The following is a 17,904-nucleotide window of genomic DNA, read 5'->3' on the forward strand; positions in this document are numbered from 1 at the left end:
GTTCAGTTATTTATATATTTTATTTATTGATTTGCAATGCCACGCCACGCTATGCCGGAGGATCATATCTCTCAAACCGCCCCACATGGACTGTTCTGCTTCCCGCCACCTGAGATAAAAGGGGACGATGTGATAGTCGCCGCTGGACAGTGTGTGGGGAAGCGGAACGTCATCGCCGTGGCTCCCATGAACCGCGGCTATGTGCTCCTTCTCGCCAACGCAGAGATGGTGGCGCGCGTCATCGCCGCGGGCCTCACCTTCAGGGGGGAGATATTTGTGCAATGCACACCTCTCTCCTCCCCCGCGCAAAAAGTGCTCATCTCCAACGCCCCACCTTTCCTCAAAACTGCCGACCTACAACGAAATCTTGAACGGTTTGGCAAAGTTGTGTCCCGAATAATTATGTTACCCTGGCGCACACGGGACCCAGAACTGGCGCACATCTTGTCGTTTCAGCGACAAACTTTTATGATTTTAAATGCCAACAACACGGAACTAAACGTGAACTTTAAGTACACGACGGACGGCTACGCTTACACCATGTACGCGTCCGCCGTGAGGCCGCGTTGCTACGTGTGTGGTGGCTTCGGCCATGCCCGTGCAAACTGCATGGGCAAACCAAAAGGAAAAAACGTGCAGCCTGCAACAAACATCACGCAGCGCCAGCAGCAGCAACAGCAGCAACCCCACAGCCTCAGCAGCGCCGGCAGAAGCAGCAGCAGCCACCGCAGCTTGCGCAGCAGCAGCCACCGCAGCTTGCGCAGCAGCAGCCGCAGCAGCAATCGCAGACACCGCAGCCTCAGCAGCAGCAGCCACGGCAGCCTCAGCAGCAGCCGCAGCCACCGCAACCTCAGCAGCAGCCACCACGGCACGAGTGCCAGCTGCTGCAGAAGCAGGATGCTGACTCGGCGACCGGTCGCACAAAGCCGCCCACCGACGACGAAGATGACGAGGGCTTCACCCTCGTCACCTCGCGCAAACGCAGGGTGAAGCCCGGCCATGGCGGAGGAGGCCATGCGGCCCCTAACCCTAAGCGCGCGGCCACTGCCGATCACGAGCCCTACCCAAAAGTCACAGAGCAGGACGAGCAACGCCCCCCAGCGAGCGCCGTCCTAGACGGCGTTGCGGGGAATGAGCATGAAGACATGCTCGATGGCGACCCATCTGAGGACAACACGGTGGGACAAGGACCACCAACACTCCCACCGCCGCACGCTGCCTCAGCATCCTCAGAGCAAGAGGAACCACCAGCCGGTGTGGCGCCTAACGGCGCCACACTGCAGGAAGGCGACGAAGGCCGGCTCACCTCACCCGAGGGGAGAGCAAAAGACCCTCCACTACCAGAGGACAGCGACACTCTTCCCAATGAGGCCCTGCCATCACCAACGGCAAACGAGGTTTCTGGCGAGTCACAGTTTGATGAACTAGAGGACTCGGACGACGAGGTGTCGGGGACCGAAGGAGAAGACAACGTGAGTGAGCGCAGCTACTCACAAGTCAACAGCGAGTGCAATTACACACCTGGAGACATCCACAGCTTCCTCGGGAAAACTTTCAGGAAGCGTCAAGTTAGGGTCGGGGCCACTTTCCCTGACCTCACCGCTTTCCTCAAAGCATCCCAACAAATTTGCCGCAACAGCGACAGGTTTGGTTTCTCAACTTAGGAATGCTACTGCCTGAAAGCGTTCAAGCGCAAGGCAAAGAAGGAGCTTACTTCTGCCCAGAAGTAACCCAGCCCCCCGCAACTACTGTTCACACTACCACCACCACCACACAACTACATGATGGCTTCAGCTATTAAGGTTGCTAGTCTGAACTGTAACAGCGCTCGCAGTGACAAGAGGTGGGACCAGATCTGCCGCTTTGTCAGGGAACACAAAGCAGATGTGACTCTCCTCCAGGAAACTCACCTCGACGCTACTCTGGAGGCTCAACGCCAGCCTTTCCTAGGCGGCTGGGCCTTCTTAAGCCATGCCGAGGACAACCTCGCCGGTGTGGCAATTGTGCTCAGTTCGCGGTTTGCACCAGAGAATGTCTCCTTCAAAGAAATCGTCAAAAGTCACTTGATTTCTGTCGAATTCGCCCTGAATAAATCCTGCCTCAGGTGCTATAACGTGTACGCGCCGAGCAAGGCCCCCGAGAGGAAGCTCTTTTCCGGCGCGCTGCGGGACGCACTTGCGACAGACGACGTAGACGACGTGCTCACCATCGTGGGAGGAGCCTTTAACTGCACCCTCGACCCAGCTCTCGACCGCAACACTGCCGAACCTCACCCTGAATCCGCATGGCCGCTAACCGAACTCGTGCGGAGACTGGATCTGTGTGACGTGTGGCGACTACAGCATCCAGCCCAGCAGCAGTACTCTTGGTGCCGCTGCGGCTGTAAAGGTAGAATAAGCCTTGCCAGGCTCAACCGACTGTACGTCAACGCCAGCAGCGTTAACCTGCTCGGGGACAGTAAAATCGTACCCTCCGGTTTCTCCGATCACCACCTGGTCTCTGTGCTGCTGCAAATTCCCAGAGCGGAGCAGCACAGCGCCTACTGGAGACTCAACGTACAGCTGCTTGATGACACCGACTTCAGAGAAACCTTCAAAGCCTTTTGGGCTCAGTGGCTGCCTACCAAAGGCAGCTTCAGCTCCCACCAGCTGTGGTGGGACAACACAAAGGCGCAGGTCAGGGTTCTCTGTCACTAGATGAGCCAGCACGCCGCCGCCAAGAACGAGGTGGCGTGCCAACTGCAAAATGAGCTGCTGGCACTTGAGGCAGAAATAAGCTCATCCCATGGCACACAGCAGCGTGAGACGCTACTGGAGAAGCAGCGGCTTTTCAGGTCCATCATGGACGAGCAGGCACATCGTGCTTTTGTGTGCAAAAAGATGTAACACCTGTCGCAGATGGACTCTCCCTCTAAGTTTTTATTCCGGTTAAACAAAGCAGCGGCCAACACCACGAAAATTTCCAGTTTGCGAACTCCAGAAGGACAAACAGCAATATCTGACAGCGAGATCGCCGAGACCGCCAGGGATTTCTACTCACAACTTTTAGCCGCTGAAACCATACACGACGAGGCTGTCTGGGAGCTACTGGACGGGGGCCCTACCTTAGGAGTCCCCGAGCGGGATCGTCTGGACAGCCCTGTCACCCTGCAGGAGCTCCACACCGCTGTGAAAGGGCTCGCAGCTGGTAAAACCCCGGGGATTGACGGCCTGCCGGTTGAGTTTTATGCGACCTTCTGGGATGAGCTTGGCCCTCCACTACTACAATTGTTGACGGAGAGCCTGCAGAAGGGGGAACTCCCACAGAGCTGCAGGAGAGCGGTTGTCTCCCTGCTACCCAAGAAGGGGGACCTGCGCCTCGTCGTGAACTGGCAACCCGTCTCCCTCTTGTGCGCTGACTACAAAATTTTCTCCAAGGTGCTGGCAAACCATCTCAAGACAGTGCTGGGTCAGCTGATCCCGCCGGAACAGTCGTATTGCATCCCCGGACGGTGCATATATGACAACATCGGTACGGTCAGAGACATAATCTCCCTTGCAGAAGCGCACAACATGGACTTAGGCCTCCTCTTCTTAGATCAGGAGAAGGCCTTTGACAGGGTGAGCCACGAGTACTTGGATAAACTCCTAACGTCGCTCGGCTTCGGCCAGGCCTTCATCTCGCACGTTAGGCTCCTGTACACTGGCACATCCAGCCTCTTGAAGATAAACCAGCGACTCGGCGCCCCTTTCCCTGTGACGAGGGGGGTCAGACAGGGATGCCCCCTCTCGAGGCTGCTGTACACCCTGTCCATTGAGCCACTGCTACGCCACCTGAGACGAAATCTGACTGGTCTCAAAGTCCCGGGACCTGAGAACGCGGTCATCAAGCTTCGGCTTATGCATACGACATATGCATCGTCCTCAATGACGCGCATGATGCCTCCGTGCTCTGCCAGGCGGTTTCAGTGTACGAGAGGGCCTCCTCCGCCAGGGTCAACTGGCCCAAGTGCGAGGCCCTGTGTTTGGGGTCGCGAGGCAGCGTTCGCTATGTGCTCCTCCCAAGAGGAGTGGTTTGGCGGGATGACGGAGTCAAGTACCTGGGGGTTTACCTGGGGAAACCACACGTCGTTCTGAACAACTGGACCGAGCTGGCCGACACAATCGAGGCTAAATTACTGACATGGGCATGCCTCGCTCCGCAGATGTCATTCAGGGGCCGAGTGCTCATCGCTAACACCCTGGCTGCATCCGTGCTGTGGCACAAGACCAAGGCCCTCCAGCCTCCTGTTTGGCTACTCACCAGAGTCAACTGCTCACTCGCGCACTTCGTCTGGCATGGAAAGCACTGGCTCACGCTGAGCGTTCTCTGCCTGCCGGTGGCCGAGGGCGGCCAAGGTCTGGTGGACATCGCCGCCAGGGTCATGAGTTTCAGGCTCATGGCAGTCAGGAGGCTGCTGTACGACCGGGAGGAGTTACCCTGGAAGTCGCCGGCCCTCGCCCTGCTGAGGAATGCAGGGGGGTGCCTGGGGTACGGAAAAGAGCTCTTCCTCATGGACCTGAGCCTGGTCGACTACACGAGGTTGCTAGGTTATCACCAGAGCCTCTTGGACGCGTGGCGGAGCTTCGAGTGGAGCAGAACGCGCGCACCCTACGACCTCGCGCAGTTCCTGAACGAGCCCTTGTTCTGCAACGGCCTTTTCCAGGGAATCAGAGGAGAACAGACCCTGGCTCAACGCCTCACATCAGCAGGGCTGCGGACAGTCTTCCACCTCGTGCAGGCCCACCAGCCCAAGTGGAAGACTGCAGCTGAGATCGCCAACACTGCAGGGCTCCGCTCCATGCTCGCTGGGGAGAAGCTGCTACGGGACGTGCTCCATGCCATGAAGGAGCTGCGCCTGAAGCTGGAGACACCGGGGGATGGTGGCAGCCCGCCACCCCCCTCCTCCTCTTTCCCAGAGTTGTGCTTCTCCTGCGCGCAGCCCCCCAGCCGCAGCGACTCCGGCAAGCTACTGAAGCTCTGAGGCTGCAGGAACGTGCCCCTCAAGAGTGCCCCAAACACAGCGCTCCACACGTGCTGTGTAAAGGCGCTGCATTCCCGGGACCTGGCCGACCTACCAGACAGAAAATGGAGACCATTTCTCTCCCCTCATTGTGGCCACTCCTCAGAGGAAACAAATCTACAAGTCTCCCGTAGCCAAACGCTGCGGTGACCACCAGTGGAGGTTGGCACACTGCACGTTGCCATCGGCCGTGTGGCTCAGCCGAATCTCGCCAGGGGTAACAGACTTGTGCATTTCCTGCGGTGCCAGGGAGGATCTGCCCCACCAGTACTTACACTGCCAGCAGCTCAAACCAATGTCCCGCCTTTTGTGGGGCATCTTCAGGAAACTGGGTTACCCTTCTACAACAGCAGCTTCGTATATGGGGTGCCTTACCTGGCTAACAAACGCTATGACCTCGCCAACTTCGCCTGTGCTCAGGCGAAGATGGCAGTGTACAGAATGATGAAAAAAATGCTGGAAGGTGACACTGACGGCTGCTCTGTGCTGCTTCCAGTGTTCAGGGGCCTGCTCAAGGCGCGGCTCTGGCTGGAGCATGCATACCACACATATGTCGGTGATGTGCACGTCTTCTTCGAACGCTGGGGAGCCGGAAAAACCCTCTGGACTAGCGTGGACGGCACCCTCATGTTCACCTTCTGAAGTACTCGCTCGTCAACGTGGCGTGCGCGAATGACCACGACAACCACGTGACTTTTCTTTCATGTTGTGCGCGGTGCTCTTTAGCGCCACAGCGCGTGGATTTGTAACGTTTATTTTCATTTGTTTGCTGATGACTGTGTATTTCATATCGAAATCGCCTCCCGTGCTTTTTCTGCTGGCGGCAATAAAAGTGGTTTAAAGTCAAAAGTCTCTCTCGCTCTGCCTCTGTCTCACTCTGTCTCTGTCCCACTCCGTCACTCTCTCTCTCGCTCTGCCTGTCTCACTCCGTCTCTGTCCCAATCTGTATCTCTCCCTGTCTCTCCTTGTCTCTATCTTGTCTCTCCTTGTCTCTACTCCACTGCTAGCCTGTTCTGTCTCTTATGTCTTCTCTCCGTCTCTCCCCGACCTGCTCCGTTCTAGTCCCAGCGACAACAACAACTCTGCTCTCCCGTATCCCCGTTCCCATCAACTACCAATTAAGCGGTGTGCCCACGACGCCTCGTGTCCCTCGCACCTGTCCCTATCACCCCCCATCTCCACACACTTAGGTGCCACTCTGCTCCTGACAACAACACCCGGCCAATCACAGCCATATATCGCATATCAACTTAATTGGGCCGTTTCTCTCTCACCGTTCCGTTGCCACACCTGCCCAGCCCGACATGACCCCACTGTCCATAACTCGCGCGTCTTTACCATCCACCCTGTATGCGCGTGTTAATCCACTACACTTGTTTCCAGGAAAGCACATTTCATTCTTTGACACTGGCTACAACCGTTGTACACAAATTCAGTAGCCTATCGCATGGAGAAATCTACAGAAGTCTAGAGATTTCTCAATAAGTGCTTAATCACTCCTCACACCTGACCATGCCTCTGTGGTGGAGATTGTTAAAATTAAAACCATTAAATGTACTGCCATGTGTGTGGGTGTACTCAATGACCAGTCCCTCCCACGAGATTGCTGCGCTGATTAAAACAATGGTTTGAATGTGTATACAGTCCTGTGAACTTGGATTTGATTTTCTGGCATGTAAATGTGTTCCACAGACTTCTGAGTTCAGATTCCACTGCAGCACTCACCTCCATTTGCGAATATTCGATATACGAAATTTCAATATAACGGATTCAACTCCATTATATTAATGTTAATACAAAAGTAAAGTAGTAAATACACTGAAATAAATAAAATCCGTCTACAGTACCATATAAATAAGAATCAAATTATAATAAGAGATGGGTGTCTTGAGCATTGCGCATTGCGATGGGTCACAGAATGTTTATATTCGTCTCGGCCAATTGGTATGTATGTCGAACTTCTTTCACGCCATCCATAGCCAACCGTGCTAATTGGTGGTGCAGGGGAAGGACAACAAATTAAACACAAAAAGCAGTTTTAAAGAAATTAGTTTTTAATCTGGATGATTTAAAAGTGCATAGCTCCACTGGCTTCCTAATATCGGAAGGAAGAGCGTTCCAGACGGCCACAGAAGCGCGTTGGAAAGCGCATGATGCAGTGACCGTCTTTATTCGATAGCCAGCCAAAAGCCACTGAGAGGATGATCAGAGTTCACGTGACGGTGTATGCTCCTTGACGAGATCAGCAAGGTATTGTGGTTCATTTGTGGCAAGCGCTTTGTGTGTAATAAGTGCGACCTTATAATGTATTTGTCCGGCAACCGGAAGCCAAGGCAGCTTGGCGAGCACTGTGCGGACATGGTCGGATATTGCAGTACCCGTCACGACACGTGCCAGAGAATTCTGTACACGCTGCAGCTTGGTAATGATTTTGCCAGACGTCTCATAGAGTAGCGAGTTGCAATAATGGAGTCTCATCGATACTATGCTACACGTCACCGTGTTGGCTACATCACGACTCAATAGTGGTTGAAAGTGTCGTAGAGCCCTGATATGAAAATTGCAGGACCTGACTATATTTTTCACGTGGTGATCAAACGACATATTTTGGTCGGCGTATGGTGCCGAGACTCTTCATATGAACTGAAAGGTGAATCCTGGAATCTTCGACCGCCACACCTGATCCTCCCACAAACGTTTTCGCCTGAGTCCCAACCAGCACTAACGCATGCCAACCACTTACTTGCGGTCAGTCACCTTATCACTCTTTTATTACTACTATCATGCCGGTGACTTTTCTCATGAACAGACTGTTTCGTCTCATCTACAGCGGCCAGCTACCATACTGTAGGTCACAACAACTCACTCACCCACCAACTAAACCCGCCGACTCACCAACTCGCACACTAACTCACCAACTCATCTACTAACTACCCCATCAATTCACCAACTCATATATCAACTCACCGACTCACCTACCAACTAACCCACCAACTCACCGACTCACCCATCAACTAACCCACCAATTCACCAACTCATATAAACTCACCGACTCACCTACCAACTAACCCACCAACTCATCTACTCACCGACCAACGTTCAGACTCACCCACCAACTAAACCCACCAACTCACCGACTCACCCACTAACTCACCGATTCACCACACTGTAGACCACAACCCATCTCTGCTTCGTCACTCGCACTGCTCAACTCTGGAATCCCCTCGCATCATCCCATTTCCCAAGGTCTTAAAGTTGCCTTTTCTAAATTGAATACACGTGTTGACGCTCATCGCAATATTATTTAGACTGGATGAGGGATCCGATGAGCTATGAAGATCTTTTTTCACAGATACACAGGAGGAGCACGGGGTTAGCAGGGCAGTGTCTGTGTTCTCGGCTGGACATGTGGATACAATGTGTTGTGCAGTAGAACTATGCGGAGACAAGGAATACTTTCAGGGCTTCATTCTAGATTTGAAGTTTTCGTGACTGCAAGGATCCATATTCTTTGGTTCTTTCGGTAAAGTCACGTAGGTGAAAAAATAAAATAAATAAAATCACGACGTTTCGATTGCAACACAAGCAATCATCAGGTGTGACAACCACAGCAATATTTTTTACTGAAGTGGGAGAGATGCCAGAGTTAGGGCAGTTAAATAAGTCAGAGAGGGGGAGGGTGGGGGGAAAGGGAGGGGGCGAATGGGGAGAGGAAGGACGAGCTCTGCAGGGATGCTGAGAGCAAAAGAAGCAACATGATTGCTGCCAAGATAGATGATGGCGCCCACAGCAAAATAGCCGTACTGATAAATGCTGAGGATGCAATTAACTTGGTAAAATAGACTAGTACCCGGTAAATAAGATGGAACAACTATGAACAGTTAAATTTTACTTGGTTAATAACATCTTCTCAATGATTGCTCAATTTGTATCCATCATCTTGGTTGAAGTTATGTCTATGTTTATATATCTGGATGGCTTCATGAACAAATCTTTGATGGTAGCCAGACGACTTGCAGAGCACCTTGGTCTCGGAGAAAACAATATCATGAGAGCCCGCAGCATTATAGCAATGATCAGCAACGGTGGAGGAATTAGTTCTGCCGTGTTTCAGATCTGACTTATGCTCGGGGATACGGTCAGACATATGACGTTTCGTTTCCTCAATGTAACAATCGCCACAGATGCAACTTAGTTTGTAGACTCCAGGGTATTGCAAATCAGGAATGACATCCTTCACAGATGGGATTAGATCACGGATTTTGTGTACTGTACTGAATCGGACCTGGATCTTGTTTGTTTAAGATTTTGGCAATCTTTTTGGTAATGCCTGCTATGTATGGTAATGTGATGGTTTTGATCGACATCTCAGGGGGTTGTTTCTCCATGGTTGGAGAAACAGCTTTGCGGATAGTACGGTCTGAGTATCCATTCATCTTGAGGAACTGGTGTACGTATTCCAGTTCACTTGTTAGGTGGTGTTGGTCAGAAATGTAGTGGGCCCTATGGTGCAGGGTTTTGATGAGGGAATTCTTCTGTGCTGGATGGTGGTGGGATTCAGGTTTCAGATAGGAATCTGTGTGGGTGGCTTTCCTTAGACAGAATGTCCCAAAGAGCCATCAGGCTTCTTCTCAAACAAAACATCCAGGAATGTTAGCTTACCATCCTTCTCCACTTCCATGGTGAATTTGATGGATGGGTGTATGGAATTGATGTGGTTGAGGAATTGGTTCAATGCTGGCAGGCCATGTGGCCAAATGACGAAAGTGTCATCCACATATCTCTTCCACAAGGAAGGATGTACGGTGGATGTCTGGATTGCATCATTTTCAAATTTCTCTATGAAAACATTCGCTATGACTGGAGATAAGGGGGAACCATGGGTGTACCTTCATTTTGTTTGAAGAAAGTACCATTTCAGGTGAAGTAAGTGTTGGTAAGGGCTGTTGCCATTTATTAAACCACTCTCACACTCGACATCCTACACTCACACCAGTGTAGGTGCACTCTATCTCGGTCCTTCCCCGAACACTTATACTATTTGGACCCTACCCTCGGCTATCCCTGGGCTCTCTCACTCGTCTGCCCGGGACGGGGCATCAGCCAACACCTTTCCGCGACGAGCAGAGAGACTCTGGTCCTCTACCCTACTCTTGCACTCCGGCTATCCCTTAGGCTCTCTCACTCGTCTGCCCGGAGTGGGGGTTCAGCCAACACCACTCCCCGATGAGGAGAGAGACACTCACTCTGGCCGGTCCTTACCCTGGCTCCCCACGACGACCCCGCCTTCATCACGGGGTCCCCCTTAAGAACCCCTTGGGCGGCTACTCCCCCCAGCTCAGCCCCGCCCTTATTCAAGAAGGTGCTCTCCGAAGCCCCTTACGTAACCCGTGACGTTACGTCATCCTTGACTGTCAACTCGTTAGCACCTCCTTCTGTTCGCCCCCTCATTGGTTACTCACAATACTCCTCTACAAATGTAAGGGTTGACAGTCCGAAGGAGGGGCGGTTCGTGGAACTAATCTAAGCTGTTTGCTGCCAAATATTTACAGGAAATGTGGACAGAAAGACGGTGAGAGGCATCGTCTGGAACAACTCATACAGAGCTGTTGCAGACAACCGGTAAATCGGTAAAAGTGTGAAAAAAATCGAATACCAGTTGTGAAAGTCATGAACCCGTGACTTCCCACTGGAATTGGAGTCATAAAGGCACCGCTATGCACGGGTGAAGGCCCAAACCACCCTCGTATCTGAGTTGAATGGTGGAAGGGCTTCCTCTGGAGGGGACTCCAGAAGAGGGTATTTTTTGGTCTATTCTTTCATGCTGTGCACCTTAGTGTCTTAGTTAAAAAGGTAAGGATGTTTTTTATTGCTCTGGACATTTCTATATCTGCAGAAACCTGGTAACAATCAGCTGTTTTATTTCGATTTAAAGATGAACCAGTTATTTTCTTTTTTTCATTTGGTTACCGGGAATGGAAAAATATATACGATTTTAACAACCCTGTTCTCTTATAACATTGAGGATTATATCTATGGGACCCTATTTATCAGTATCAAGATGATTACAAATACATATAATATGCTTTACCCCTTTCCAGCAGGAATACGGGAGGTGTTACAATGTCTAAACACCAACTAGACAACCATCACAAGGCATTCAGTCTGCATTAACCACACATGTCTGTGGTAAAACATGCAAACAAACAAGCTCTGATAATAGTGCATGAATTGTCCTTGAAACTGATTGGCCTACACCAGAGATACTGTGTCCTGAATGGCCTTGTCTCACCGGTGTTCGACCAGAGAACGCCAAAAGACAAACAGCACAAAGACAATGCAAATATCAAAGCACAAATCGAGCAGTCACATCCCTTGAGGGATTTCTACTGCCGTTGTTTAATGGTGGTGTGTCTGTCAAGTCAAGGCAGGTGTCTGTGATGGCCTCTTGTGGGTGCTTGTGTGTTGGGCCCTTGTGTTTGATGTGAAGGGGCTCCTCACTTGGAAGGGGAAGCGCTTCTCTGGGCTGGTGTAGGGGGTGGTCAGCACACGGTCCACGCAGCGGATGCGGGACAGCAGAATGCATCCCTTCCGGCTTCCGATTTTCTGCGGAACGAGGGAGAGGATGGTTTGACGTCAATTATATTATTATACAGTCACCTGCGTAGTGATGGCTCAAGAAATCCAGAAGCTTAGCAAAAAGGCATTCATTATACAGAGCACAAAATAATCAGCAACGTCTCTGCAGGGAATATTAGCACCTCCGGTTAGCACGGTTGGCTACGTATGGTGCGAAAGAAGTTCAACATACATATACAGTGAGGGAAAAAAGTATTTGATCCCCTGCTGATTTTGTACGTTTGCCCACTGACAAAGAAATGATCAGTCTATAATTTTAATGGTAGGTTTATTTGAACAGTGAGACACAGAATAATAACAAAAAAATCCAGAAAAACGCATGTCAAAAATGTTATAAATTGATTTGAATTTTAATGAGGGAAATAAGTATTTGACCCCTCTGCAAAACATGACTTAGTACTTGGTGGCAAAACCCTTGATGGCAATCACAGAGGTCAGACGTTACTTGTAGTTGGCCACCAAGTTTGCACACATCTCAGGACGGATTTTGTCCCATTCCTCTTTGCAGATCTTCTCCAAGTCATTAAGGTTTCGAGGCTGACGTTTGGCAGCTAGAACCTTCAGCTCCCTCCACAGATTTTCTATGGAATTAAGGTCTGGAGACTGGCTAGGCCATTCCAGGACCTTAATGTGCTTCTTCTTGAGCCACTCCTTTGTTGCCTTGGCCGTGTGTTTTTGGTTATTGTCATGCTGGAATACCCATCCACGACCCATTTTCAATGCCCTGGCTGAGGGAAGGAGGTTCTCACCCAATATTTAACGGTACATGGCCCCGTCCATCGTCCCTTTGATGCGGTGAAGTTGTCCTGTCCCCTTAGCAGAAAAACATCCCCAAAGCATAATGTTTCCACCTCCATGTTTGACGGTGGGGATGGTGTTCTTGGGGTCATAGGCAGCATTCCTCCTCCTCCAAACACGGCGAGTTGAGTTGATTCCAAAGAGCTCCATTTTGGTCTCATCTGACCACACCACTTTCACCCAGTTGTCCTCTGAATCATTCAGATGTTCATTGGCAAACTTCAGACGGGCATGTATGTGCTTTCTTGAGCAGGGGGACCTTGCCGGCGCTGCAGGATTTCAGTCCTTCACAGCGTAGTGTGTTACCAATTGTTTTATTGGTGACTATGGTCCCAGCTGCCTTGAGATCATTGACAAGATCCTCCCGTGTAGTTCTGGACTGATTCCTCACCGTTCTCATGATCATTGCAACTCCACGAGGTGAGATCTTGCATGGAGCCCCAGGCCGAGGGAGATTGACAGTTCTTTTGTGTTTCTTCCAATTGCGAATAATCACACCAACTGTTGTCACCTTCTCACCAAGCTGCTTGGCAATGGTCTTGTAGCCCATTCCAGCCTTGTGTAGGTCTACAATCTTGTCCCTGACATCCTTGGAGAGCTCTTTGGTCTTGGCCATGGTGGAAAGTTTGGAATCTTATTGATTGATTGCTTCTGTGGACAGGTATCTTTTATACAGGTAACAAGCTGAGATTAGGAGCACTCCCTTTAAGAGTGTGCTCCTAATCTCAGCTCATTACCTGTATAAAAGACACCAGGGAGCCAGAAATCTTTCTGATTGAGAGGGGGTCAAATACTTATTTCCCTCATTAAAATGCAAATCAATTTATAATATTTTTGACATACGTTTTTCTGGATTTTGTTGTTGTTATTCTGTCTCTCACTGTTCAAATAAACCTACCATTAAAATTATAGACTGATCATTTCTTTGTCAGTGGGCAAACGTACAAAATCAGCAGGGGATCAAATACCTTTTTCCCTCACTGTACATGCATACGAACATAATAAGTATCTAAACACATTATGTTATGCACTATGTTGATAAAGTATTCGTTTTATCCACACTACACTCATGAGTATGGCGAGTTCAGAAATGTAATAATAGGTTTTCCACAAACATTGTAGTGTGTGCTGTTGTGTGACATCTGGCGAACCTGTGCCTTTGTACTGTGTACACAGTAACCTTCCATGTGCTCTGTCAGTGTGTTCATCTTACGAACAAAAAACCCGATCATTTGTTTTAAATGGAGGGACAGATGTGGCATATGTGCACCGCCTTCCCCTCATCCACCCAGGGGTCGGCAACCTGAGGCTCTTTAAGTACTGACTCAGGCATACCTGTCAACCCCTAATCAGTGCCTACCTAATTACAGGCAAATTCAGACCTTATTGGTCACCCCGTGCCCTTATAAATCTCAACGTTCATCCTACCAAGTGCCATCACAAGGGAGAAACATTAAAAAATAGATTTTCTTTGCCCCTATTGAAACGGCTGTACAACGTATAGACCTGAAAACTCAATTTTCCTGTCTCCTCTTGTTATAGGAAATGTCTCATCTTGTGATAAGAAATGTCTCCTCTTGTTATAAGAAATGTCTCCTCTTGTTATAAGAAATGTCTCATCTTGTGATAAGAAATGTCTCCTCTTGTTATAAGAATGTCTCCTCTTGTTATAGGAAATGTCTCCTCTTGTTATAAGAAATGTCTCCTCTTGTTATAGTAAATGTCTCCTCTTGTTATAAGAAATGTCTCCTCTTCTTGTAAGATGTGTCTCCTCTTGTTATAAGAATGTCTCCTCTTGTTATAAGAAATGTCTCCTCTTGTCATAAGAAATGTCTGCTCTTGTTATAAGAATGTCTCCTCTTGTTATAGGAATGTTTCCTCTTGTTATAATAAATGTCTCCTCTTGTTATAATAAATGTCTCCTCTTGTTATAGGAAATGTCTCCTCTTGTTATAAGAAATGTCTCCTCTTGTTGTAAGATGTCTCCTCTTGTTATAAGAAATGTCTCCTCTTGTTGAAAGAAATGTCTCCTCTTGTTATAAGAAATGTCTACTCTTGTTATAAGAATGTCTCCTCTTGTTATAATAAATGTCTCCTCTTGTTATAGGAATGTCTCCTCTTGTTATATGAAATGTCTCCTATTGTTATAAGAAATGTCTCCTCTTGTTATAGGAAATGTCTCCTCTTGTTATAAGAAATGTCTCCTCTTGTTGTAAGATGTCTCCTCTTGTTATAAGAAATGTCTCCTCTTGTTGAAAGAAATGTCTCCTCTTGTTATAAGAAATGTCTACTCTTGTTATAAGAATGTCTCCTCTTGTTATAATAAATGTCTCCTCTTGTTATAGGAATGTCTCCTCTTGTTATATGAAATGTCTCCTATTGTTATAAGAAATGTCTCCTCTTGTTGTAAGATGTGTCTCCTCTTGTTATAAGAAATGTCTCCTCTTGTTGAAAGAAATGTCTCCTCTTGTTATAAAAATGTCTCCGCGTGTTATAGGAAATGTCTCCTCTTGTTATAAGAAATGTCTCCTCTTGTTATAGGAATGTCTCCTCTTGTTATAGGAAATGTCTCCTCTTGTTATAAGAAATGTCTCCTCTTGTTGAAAGAAATGTCTCCTCTTGTTATAAAAATGTCTCCGCTTGTTATAGGAAATGTCTCCTCTTGTTATAAGAAATGTCTCCTCTTGTTATAAGAAATGTCTCCGCTTGTTATTTCGGTTGCCGACCCCAGGCCATCCTCCACTTTGTCAATGCTGTATTGAGTATTGTGTTTAGAATCCTTACATATAAACACCCAGGTCTGCAATTGGCATTGTGACTAACGCGGCACGGATTGGTTGAAGTGCATCACGTGACATATAAACGCCTAGCTTTATGTGTGATGAACGCTGCCCTTCCCGTCGTTTTTATGCAGGGGACACGTAGATTTGAACGATGGAGGCGCACGGACAGACGTTCGATTACATTGGAATCGATCTGCAGAACGAGGCGATTCTGTGTTGATTACCAGAATCGATTGCCAGAATCGACTTAGCCCCCACCGACACGACGTTGGAATTTATTTTGTGACGACGAAAATTTCCCATTCTCCCCGCATTCGCTATCACAATCAACAAGTCGCAGGGACAGACGTTCGATTACGTTGGTAAGCGCACTACTTTATCTATCTTTGTATGATGCATAGGATAAACGCTTGCGAGAGAGAAGAGGGAGGAGAGGCCAAGGAGAGGCGGCCCATTCTTCTCTCTCTAATTGCCTTCATAATGTTCTTTAAATATTTTTTCACTTCCAGTAACAAATTATGGACGAGGACGAAGATCCCCTCGCAAAAAAACATCGAAAGGCTAATGAACGAAAGCAAAGATGGTTGGCCAAGCAAAATCAGGAGTCACTCGAGACAATTCGTGCAGCACATTGTCAATCTCAACAATGTTACATCATCTTCCTTGGTTCTTTCGGTAAAGTCACGTAGAATGAGAATAAAATAATAAAATAACACAATAAAATTCTCACGACTTTTCGGCCACAACGCAAGCGGCCGTTTCGGCCACAACGACGGCCGCAAGCAGCCGTCGTTGTGGCCGAAACGTCGTGAGAATTTTATTGTTATTTTATTATTTTATTGTCATTCTACGTGACTTTACCGAAAGAACCAAATTAGATGAATCCTTGCAGTCACGACAGCTTCAAATCGAAATGTTACATCAATCGACAAACTGCTGAGAAATCCCAGTCGCGGCATGCAGCGGTCATTCAGAGTCAGCACTTAGTTACAGAGCATCAGAGACAAGCGTTCTGCAATGAAGCCATAAATTTCGACAACACTCGAGTAGAGGCGCACAATTGCAGTCCAATGAACATCATCTGCCAGTTCTGCGGCTCGAGAAACGTCATCTCAGAACACCCTGTTGATCGGAAATTCACTTCGTGCTGCCATAAGGGCAAATTAAAGTTGCCAAAGCAAAAGGACATCAATGGAGTTGAGCTGGAATATTCTGCGTTTCTCCACGCATTGCTGACTGACCCACGCTAACTTCCGCGATCACGTACCATCCTATAATAGCGCAGTTTCCTTCGTGTCGATGGGAGCGAGGATCGTCGATTTGCCAGGACGAGGCCCATATGTCTTCAAGGTCCACGGCCAGACATATCACCGCATATCTCACCTGCAGCAGCTTGACAATCAAGCACCGTAGTACGCGCAGCTGCACGTGCTTGACAGCACGCAAGCAATGGAGATCCGTAAACAGCACACCGCGAATGCTCAGTGTCGTCAACCTATTCTGGATGAAATTGATTGCTTTTTCCGCCGGCACAACAGATTCGCCAACAGCTACCAGTTGATGCGCGAAGTCGAAGCACGAGAAGTTGACCGTGCACTTAAAGCGGGAGAAGAAATTCCATTGGTCAGCATGGTGCTGAGACGTCATCGTCAGTCGGATCAACGACAATACAACGAACCAACATCAACAAAGTCGCGATGGTCTCCGTCAATGAGGATGACGAGCCGCCGTTCGAGCGGGACATTCGCATCTACCAGAGAAATCCACAGAATCCCCATCAGCAGTTCATCAACCTCAATATCTTAAGTCCCAACATGGATCCCATGACGTACGCGATTTGTATCCATACGGCGAGATGCTTTTGTGAGGCGCCACAGGCACCCCCAAACAACTAGTATTGTATATAATACATAGAGCATTGTATTTAGAGTATACAATACATCGAGTATTGTATTTAGAGTATATTATACAATACATAGAGTATTGTACTTCGAATATAGTATACAATAGAGTATTGTATTTAGAGTATTGTATACAATACATACAAAATTGTATACAATACATAGAGTATAGTAGACAATACATCGAGTATTGTATTTAGAGTAGACAATACATATTTTATTGTATTTTGAGTAGTGCATGCAATATATAGGGTATTGTACTTATAATATTGTATACAAAGAGAATAATACAATACATAGAGTATTGTATACACTACATAGTGTTTTATACACTACATAGAGCAATGGAGAAGCAGAGTAGGTGATGGTTTGAATAGGAATTAAATGCTACAGCAATCATTTTTGAAGTACAAATGACTACCAGAGTTATTGTCATAGCTAAAGCCTTCTGTGATGCCAGGTAGGCCTCACTGCATGGGGCAGTACCATGGGCATCACTATTTTAATAACGCCGTGCCCATTCCTGAGTTAGAACGGCATTACCAAATAGCCGACTGTGAACACCACAGTTGTCAAAATGTTCTGCTGAAATGAGCAGAGGCAAGTGCTTGCCACCTGTTTCCAGCCTCGAGCCAGCAGTGGACATTCCAAATTCCTGTGGCAGGAGTGAGTCTCTCCATAGGACAACCACTGTCGACTTTCCCACAAAGTCGTTACTTCTTTTTTTTATTATCGACCCCCG

The 17,904-nt window shown here is 48.4% G+C and overlaps 1 protein-coding gene across 2 annotated transcripts in view; it reads right to left on the bottom strand.

Annotated features, from left to right (window-relative positions):
- Positions 1-17,904, bottom strand: part of LOC116943693 (tyrosine-protein kinase Tec-like) — a 74,854-nt gene that overhangs the window by 49,429 nt on the left and 7,521 nt on the right. For both annotated transcript variants that reach the window (XM_032956783.2, XM_032956782.2), the window contains exon 2: positions 11,543-11,647. In XM_032956783.2, the coding sequence (XP_032812674.1) occupies positions 11,543-11,647 (105 nt within the window). The remainder of the gene's footprint in view (positions 1-11,542; positions 11,648-17,904) is intronic.

This window comes from Petromyzon marinus, chromosome 18, assembly GCF_048934315.1.
Source record: "Petromyzon marinus isolate PM22_M1 ecotype Great Lakes invasive population chromosome 18, UKy_Petmar_22M1.pri1.0, whole genome shotgun sequence".
Classification (NCBI taxonomy): domain Eukaryota; kingdom Metazoa; phylum Chordata; class Hyperoartia; order Petromyzontiformes; family Petromyzontidae; genus Petromyzon; species Petromyzon marinus.